Source organism: Chelmon rostratus, chromosome 18, assembly GCF_017976325.1.
Source record: "Chelmon rostratus isolate fCheRos1 chromosome 18, fCheRos1.pri, whole genome shotgun sequence".
NCBI lineage: Eukaryota > Metazoa > Chordata > Actinopteri > Chaetodontiformes > Chaetodontidae > Chelmon > Chelmon rostratus.
The window spans coordinates 4254544-4263886 of record NC_055675.1 but is presented as its reverse complement, the minus strand read 5'-3'; the positions used below and the strand labels follow the sequence as shown (position 1 = coordinate 4263886).

Here is a 9343-nt window from a genome sequence, read left to right as displayed (position 1 = left end):
AATGGTTTAGGCCCATAATACATCTCTGATATGCTTAAAGAATAAAAACCAAGTAGGACTTTAAACCATGGCATTCCATGGAGCACTTGGTCACTCTAAGTCTCTGGCTTTAGGACTGGTCCAATACAGTTTGCTGTCCAGGTGAACCCCAGGTATTTGTACTCATGCACAACCTCCGCCATCTCTCCCCTAATGGCAATTGAAGTAGCAGGAGTTCACAATCCAGGACACGAGAGGAGCATCCACCTGAATGGCAGTAATCTTCTTCTATAGCACTGCAGGCTGGATGGTGTTCAAGGTGCTGGAAAAATCAAAGAACATGATTCTGGCTGTGCTGCCTGGCCTGTCCAGGTGGGTGTAGGCACGGTGGAGCAGGTATATGATGGCATCATCCACTATGACATCCAGTTTGTAGGAGAGCTTTGAGGGCTGACTTGTGACAAGAGGGAATGCATGACCAGTCTTTCAAAGGCCTTCATGATGTGTGAGGTCAGCACTACTGGCCTGTAGTTACTGGCAGCACTGGGGAGCGTCTTCTTTGGTAAAGGAACTAGACGGGATGTCTTTCACAACACTGAGATCTTCTCAAGACGTAGGCATTCAAGAAAAATATTTACTCATTAAGTTTCTCTGTTTGGTGATCCAAAGGAGATAAACACACAGTCTAAACTACTTGAACTACATTTTTATTGTATTCTCTACTTTGGATTTTCTTTTTATGCTATCTTGTAATTCTCCTTTGATTACTATTTCATGTATTTTGGCTTTCTTTTAATAGGATTTTATATATGGTTGTTGTTTTGCTTTTATTTATGTAAAGCACTGGTCCCCAACCCCCGGGCCGTGGACCAGTACCGGTCCGTGGATCAATTGATACCGGGCCGCACAAGAAATAATTAATTATTACAGTTTTATTTACTATCCGAGTCTGAACGATCTTTTATTTTGAAAAATCTTTTATTTTGTAAAATTACTGGATTCTCTCAGCTACATCTTGGTCACTTGAGCGCTCATATTTAATCCACAAGTTCGCAAAATGAGTAAAAACCAGACATCTTTTGAAAGTTTCTTTGCGAAGGGGAAAATGCCCAGTGAAGAGACTGTCAAGGACATTGTTGTGGTCTAAGTTTTGTTTTGCTTCTGTTTGTTTGGAGGGTGTCTGCATCCTGGGCCTCTGTTTCTATCTACAGCACTGCAGGCTGTGGCTGGGGGGCGTGGCTGACCTACTTTCTGGCTGTGTGCAGCTGGGCACACCTGATGGCACTCTGCAGCCAATTCACCTCTCCATAAAGACCGGCTCTTCCTCCACTACTCTGACAGATAATTCCGTCTCATTCGGTAGAGCCAGGTTCAGGTGGCTTTGTCAAAGATGTCTGAAAGTTCTTCCTGTTCTGATCATTTTTGCCTTTGTGTTTCTTCAGATAGGTGCCTCGCCGACACACCTCTCTTGGATCTTCAGCCAGCCTCCAGCAGCTGCAGCCTGCAGAGATTTCTTTCTTGTTTGATTTTGGTGCACCTTTTTCTGTGTCTCTGGTGAGACAATAAAGACATTGTTTAACTGCCTTGACGTCTCCTGCCTTTTTGGGTCCAGCTTAGAACCCAGGCCCTAACAGACATGTCTCAAAAATCTCTCTGGTCCTCTGGGTTCTTTTAATGAAGCAATAGGAGAAGATGTTGAGTCCAAAAAATCTGTTTTATTCTAACATCAATAGAATGTGCAAGGTTACAGAGCTCTGGGTCTCAACTTAACCTTTCCCTGATCCACAACAGAGTTGGGTCAGTTCATGAAGTCTGACACACTACATCTCCCTGACCCAGTATTTTATAGACAGAACATGAGGAAATGCTGAAAACAGTCGTTGGCTCCTTCTCGTTGCCTTCGGGCGCTCTCTCTCCTCTGCTTGGTCATCTACGAGAATCCAACGTCCCCGGCCCAGCAACCTGTTTGCAAGGACAAATCTAGAGACACCCTTATCCCTGACACCAACCTGCTTTATCTTAAGTCGCGGGCCCCAAGATGTCCCCCATGCCAGGCCTCTACCTCAAAACCTCCTGTTCTAGGTCACACTGCACACAAAGAATCACTCCTCGTCTAAATCACTTCTATGAATATTAAAGGAAAAACTTAACCGGGAGAATTAGAATTTCTGTTTATTCAGTCATACAATCCATCAGCAGAAAATATTAATAATCATAATCATAATAATCAACATATCAGGATCATCATTAATATAAGCATATGCATGTAATCTAACTATTAGCAGAATATATGTGTGTAATCAAACGTATCAAAGTATAGGAATATGACCTAAATATCCATCAAGACAGAAGGAGAGCCGACGACTTCCAAGAAAAAGAAAGCTTTTAACAGACAATACCAGGAGTCCTACTTGAAATATGGATTTGTTGCGACTGGTGATTGCCACACACCGAGACCGCTCTGCATCATGAGCGGCGACCGGCTCTCTGATGAGGCAATGAGGCCTTCAGAACTGCTTCACCACTTGGAGACCAAGCACCCTGGATTAAAAGACAATGTTGTTGGCGCAATTTTACAAGGAAGCTGCTAATAAAGTTGCATACGAGTACACAGTGAATTTATGTTATTATTATATTTACAATAAAAGCACTACGTACCCCCAGTGAATCAGTTTCCAGCAATTTAGTACAACTTATCCAGACCTTATCTAAAACCAACTGCTGTGGTCAGGCAATTCCTTTCTATCCTCGCCACACAGGACATCTGCCTTGTTTTGTTTTGTGTGATCAGCTCTGTGGGGTTTAAATGCCCGGGACTTGTTCCAGCCAGGATTGACAGAGTTGCTGAAAATACACCTCCATGTCTACTGCGCATTATCATGACAGGCCACCATCTTGGAATGTGACATTAGAACCCCTGATTTGCTTAATATGCAATCCAGCTAATCTGTATCTCAACTAATTAGGTTTTAAAGAATGACTTAGATGCTGGCTCACCAATAATGGTCCCCCGACTGCAGGTGATCAGCCTGAATGGTGCTATTCACCGCCTGAACCAACAACTCTGTCACACTTCAGAACTCAGAGGCTCAGGTGCAGACACAAGACTCGGCAGACACAAGGAGGGCAATATATATAGGGTTTATTTTTCAACACAAAATGCTATGCCGGTCAGGCATAGGAAAAAACCAACATACAATGAACTGAAAGCCAACACAGTCCTCTAACAGGCTGGTGGATAACTATGAGGTTAAACTACCTAACACAACACTAAACCTAACCGGAACGGAGATACTAGATAACTAACACAAAATCCCTTGCCTAGGTTTATTGTAAGGACGAACAGAAATGGTAAGCACAAGCACACTGAATTAGCAACAGAGCCGGAGTAGACTGACTGGAATGGAGGGCAGGAACAACTCCTGGATGACGGAGGGTGAGGGTAGATGAAGGTAGAGCAGGAGCCAGTAGAAGCAGCAGAGCAGGTTGAGCAATGGCAGGAGATGAGATGCAGCGGGGAGGAGGGTATCTGGATCACAAACAAATCAGGGTTAGAGCAGAACCATTCAAAAGCCAGAGGACAAAAGTGCTAGGCAAATACAGACAGACTGACTGAAGAACTTTTACAATCCGGCGTCGAGTCGTGGTCAGCTGGCTTCTTAAAACATAGGTTGCAGTGTGAACAAAGGAGGCCACTCCTCGCCGCAGCTGTGATCATCAGATTGGAAACAGGCGCGCCCCCAGCCAGTGGGAATGAGCAGGAACAGGGTAACAGAATACTCCACTAGGTGGAGCCCGAAGCGGAGGGCATGACAAACTCAGGCTGTTGAAGTATAAATGTTCAAAGTGTTGAACCTAGGTGTTCAGCTAGGTGTTTCTCATCACCAGAATCTAGTAGGTCAGACTTCTGTGCTATGTTTCATTGGTGTGAGAACGCAAACTTCCCAATTAGTCTAATTACACCATTACTTTAGAGAGGGTTTGGTAATTTTGTCCAGGTAGTGCCACCCTGCAGCTGGAATTACTGATTATCCTCCAGACACTCACAAAGAAGCCTTTTGAACCCATCTATCATCCATTATGCAATTTCCAGTGTATGGGTCTGATAGGATGAGAAGTTAAAAGGAAATTTACTGTTTATTACAACTTTGTGGGCTGACAGATGATCTCACAGTTTGTAAACAAGCAAGATTAGATTTTGCCAGATTAGGTACTAAAACTGCCAGCGAGTATACCTGTAATGTTGGAGTTCAACCAGGACTTTGTCTGTGCCTCTAAAATATACTCAAAATATTAAGATGTTTGTTGAGTGTATTCCCTAATGCAACAGTTAATAATATGACATTAAGTGTGCCTACTGCATGGATATATATTTTTAATGCAAAAATAGCACAGGTTGGGCCATTTTAATTAAGAGAGATGCAGGTGATACCCCTGAAGTCAGTGTCAAACAATCATTTCAGTCAATTTGAAAGGTCATTGTCCTTACTGTGTTTACCCGTTGTGACACAGTTCATGTGTGGCATTTAGCAAAATAACCCCAAAAACTGATTATACTCTAAAAACAGCCATCTAAGGCAAAACCATTGTGTTTTATATGTTGTGTTTATTGTTATGTTTGACAGTTCAGAAAGACCTGAATGCAAGACACTCAGGCAGGTAGAAGAATCAAAATGTTAGCTTTAATAACAAAAGCTGATTCCAGCCTATAGAAACTGGCAGGCAACAAAAGGTGAGGGATCAGGCTGGGGCAAAATCTAAGAACAAGAAAAATACAAACAACAAACCAGCATGGCATGAGGGAATACACATGAGGAACACAAGCAACAAAGGCAGGACAAGGAAACACAAGCGACGTGACAAGTGAAAGATTAAAAAACACACTGATTAAATACATGAGAGCGAAGACTGACGAGGGAAAGGTGAAACTAATATACAACTACAAGGGCAGCAAAGAGACAAAGCAAGGAAGTAAAACAAAACACGGCACATGTGGAGAAACTCTTTCAACATAAAACAGGAAATATCTCAACTAAAATCCAAACCATCACACAACAGACTGCACTCTGGTAATCTGAGTAAAATAATTTGTTTTTATTTTTAATTTCCCAGGAAGCTAAACTTTAATGAAAAGTCTAATTATTTGGCCAGTGAGTGTTTAAACCTTTCCATAACTCAGGACAACTCTGTATATTTCAACATGATTTAATCAATTCTACAACTTAATATGCAGATCCTTAATTAACAGGAGCCTGTTCGCGCTGAGGTTCGTGGAGTTCAGTACAGTAAACTGCAGACATGCAAACTCTACATTATCACCAACTCCTTCAAGTTGAAGTATTGCTTATTCAACCTCGTAAGGGGTCAACATTAAACAATATTTTTTCATCATGCTATTTTCTTAATTAAATGTACTATCATCCCATGAACTTGATGTGTTAATGTGTTGAAAATGACACCTTAATTAATATGCAATGTCTAGTTGAACTTTCACAATGAAGCTTGCTGAGAAACATTCCAGGTGATGGTCACACTTTGGTAAGATTCAGACACCAAAATTACCTGGTTAGGTTTCTGAAAAGATAATGGTTTGGCTTCAGATTCATTAGACTCCGTTACACTTGGACTCCAATGTGTTAAGAATTTTTATTTCATCTGTCGTGTCGCAGCCACTGATGTGACCGCGTCGGTGGCCTCTCCTCAATCTATTTTGGGTTTGTTATCACAGGTGAGCACTGCTGCTGCTGCAGGTGCAGAAGGAGGGGCTCTTCTTCTGCCTCTTCTCTCAGTGACTGTAAAGTGTAATGCAACCCAGTGTAGAAATATAAAAACTAAACTAAACTAAATCCACTGAAGTAAAACCCAGATCCATGAAAAATGTGGAAAAAGAACAGTAACGAAGCACTTGTGCTTGAAGTAGAAGTAACGACTTTCAACCACTGCTGTCTCCTAAAATGTTTAACTAACCTGGGATTTTGTTCAGGACCGGTCTGATTGTGCGTCGTCTCACTGAACCTGTTTATGTAGATTTATAAGATAAACATTTTTTTTGACTTCTGAAGAAGTATAACTTCCGTGAGTTTTCACCATTGTCTTTGTTAGGAAAAAACAAACATCCACAGTGTTATCAAAGACTTTACCACAGCAAGTTCTGCTATCGATGTGCCTTCCACAGCCTCCACACAATTCTCAACCCAGTCTCTAAAATACAGTGAGAAAAGGCTGTCAACAGCCACACTGGTGGCTCTGCAAAGCAATACTCAGGCACAGCCGTGCTTTGAACTAAATTTAAGTTAATCTATCCTTTAAGTGGAACAGAATGGAAATGTTAAGATATTCTACAGGATTAATGAGAACTCTGACAGCTGGTGGTGTAAGATGAAAAGTGTGGAGATCACCGAAGTCAATAGGCTTCGTCTTCAGGGACCGCGAATGTCTGAACAGGCTCAGTTCAAACCATGAGACCATGACCACCATGACTCTGTCAATCAGCACAACTTCCAGCAAACACTCAAACTGACATATTCACTCATGTGCAATATCAGTGCATCCTAAACTGAATATACCAATATTTGTCATACCGTGCTTTTTTGATGCTTTTTATAATTACACTATCCCATTTGCTGTGCAGTAACACTGCAAAGTCCCCTGCTGTGGGGTCGATAAAGGATTATCTATCTTATCTTTACAGGTTGTGACTTCATCCTGTAATTTCCTCTGATGTGGAAACTAAGGGGAGTTTACTTTTCAAAACATTCATATTAATTATGGTAATGAGACAGTGCTTGATAAATATGCATCAAAGAAGTCCACAGGTTCTGCATGTGGTTCAGTGCAAACACACATCAAACACTCAGGCAGGTATTGTATGCAATTTAATGAGAGAGATGTGATGAGTTGATAATGGTGCTCTTTGTCAGAGAATGCTTGTAATGAAATTGTGAATTCACAGTGAAGAGGGTTTCTTAAAAACTTATAAGTATTATCAGTATTATTGATCACTTGCAGGAGCTGAGAAGCATGGAACCAGAATCCATCCTTAATAGAACCTATGTTGTTAATGATATACATTCTTGCTATGAATTAAGCAATACATCTTACATATTGCTAAGCAGCACTTCTACAGTATGTGTTTTATTATCTGTTATACTTGGCTCTTTATCTGCTGTCACTGTATGTGGAAACCTTCTTGTAATAATCTCCATCATTTACTTCAAACAGCTCCACACTCCTACAAACTATCTTATTCTCTCTCTGGCAGTAGCTGACCTGCTTGTTGGGGTTGTAATCTTTCCTTTCAGCATGGCCTTTTCTGTAAGTTCATGTTGGAATGAAGATTTATTTTGCAAAGTACGAGACAGCTTTGATATATCACTGTGCATGTGCTCTATCTTGAACTTATGTTGTATTTCTATTGACCGATATTATGCTGTGTGTCAGCCTCTGACATACAGGACTAAAATAAATGATCATGTTGTTGTAATCATGATCCTGGTGAGCTGGACTATTTCTGCTCTAATTGGAATTGGTGTCATAGTTTCAGGATTAAACCAAGATAAATGTGAAGAAAACTGTTCAAATAATGCTCTGTTGGCAAACACCATGGGTCTTATTTTGTCATTTTATCTCCCAGTGATCATAATGCTCTGTATCTACTTTCAAATTTTCCTTGTGGCACAGAGACAGGCACGCAGCATCCACAACACAAAGTCTGGAGCAGCTGTCAGTAAGATGGAGAGAAAGGCCACAACAACTTTGGCAATTATTATGGGAGTGTTTCTGAGCTGCTGGACTCCGTTCTTTCTTTGCATGACATTTCTGTCTTTTAGTAATGATTCAGTATCAGTGGCTGTGTTTGAAACCCTTAACTGGCTTGCACTCTCAAACTCAATGCTCAATCCATTTATTTATGCTTTCTTTTACAGCTGGTTCAGATCATCTTTCAAAATGATAATTTCTGGTAAACTATTTCAAGGTGATTTTTCTGACTCAAAACTGCCTTGACTTCTTAACTAGAAAGCTGAATTGTAATGTAAATTGTCAATAATCTTATATAATAATAAAGGCTGGTACAATTTTGATCAACTCTTCATGTGATTTCAGAGTATCTACTTGTGAATATCTGGGATTATTGCAACAGATTTACACACCATGCACTAAACATGATATTGCAAGACGTTAGTGCAGAATTTGACTGTATTTATTTGAAATGAAGAGTTAATTTAAAGTCTCTCCTCCGGCAGGCATTTGAAAGACTGGCTGTGGTTAGATAATGAAATCATATAAACACACCTGTCTCACAATATGAAGTTGTGGCCTTTCCACATTGTTTAACCACATCCCATAGTAATTATCTGAATGATGCTTACATCAGAGTGTTTTTATGCCTTCACCATTAGTCAGATAGAATAATTTTGTTTGTCTTTGTCTCTACAATTATTTAAATATGTATTTCTATAATACGATTTAATAATAATAAGCAATCATTTTAATTGAAATGTAATTGAAATATTGTCCTCACAAAGCTAGTTTGTAATGATTGACCCACTTTAGCTTTGTTATTTGTTAGCTGTTATCATTATTTTCTGGTACTTTAAAGGTTTATTGACATAAGTAGTTTATGGTAACATAATATAACATCTTTACATAGAATGTACATCAATTTTACAAAAAAATGCTCCTATTCCTCTTCTAAAATGTTACATCCTTTTGTGGCTGTGATAGTCATGGCTAATTAAATTCCCACTTTCATCCCCTTGAAACACAGGGCTCTCCCCGTCATGACGCACTGACAGTTTGGAAATCTTGTGGAGTTTTCCTCAAAGGAAGCTATTTGCTTTCTGGGACGTTCAGTTGAAAATATCCATAAAGAAAATTAAAATTCTGATGACTATTTTTAAGTTAAATTTACTTTTCTGTATATCTTGATGATCCACTTGTCTCCATTACCCAATAACTACACACAGTTAAATACCACCATAGTGCCACATGTAAAGGTAGAATCAAGTTTTAAATGTGCTTGTTGGTTTCTTATCCTGTAATATTTGACTGCTACAATTGCAAAAATAACTGGCAGACAAGCTTTTCAATGTTACAAAACATGGTGCAGGAAGACCAAGTTTCATAAGTGGAAAGTGCTCTCACTATCAGAAGCTGGATCACACAAACACAATCCCAGTAAAATTCATAATCATTATGGACAGTACAAAATGAATAGATTGACAGTATATTTCATTAGTGAGTCAGTTCCCACTGCAGAAGGTCACGCCTTAGATGGTATTATCCTACTAATGTCATGGGCATTTGCCTACTAATTTCCATGTCATCACACAAAATATCAGATCTTCACTGACTGCTTTCCATT

General features: G+C 39.9%; 1 protein-coding gene across 1 annotated transcript; it reads left to right on the top strand.

Moving 5' to 3' along the window:
• Window positions 1-286: 286 nt before the first annotated feature.
• On the top strand, window positions 287-7983 carry LOC121622364 (trace amine-associated receptor 1-like). Its single transcript, XM_041959326.1, has 4 exons — window positions 287-351; window positions 7095-7324; window positions 7397-7515; window positions 7660-7983. Exons 1-4 carry the CDS (start codon window positions 287-289, stop codon window positions 7981-7983), a joined length of 738 nt encoding a protein of 245 aa, XP_041815260.1.
• Window positions 7984-9343: the final 1360 nt, after the last annotated feature.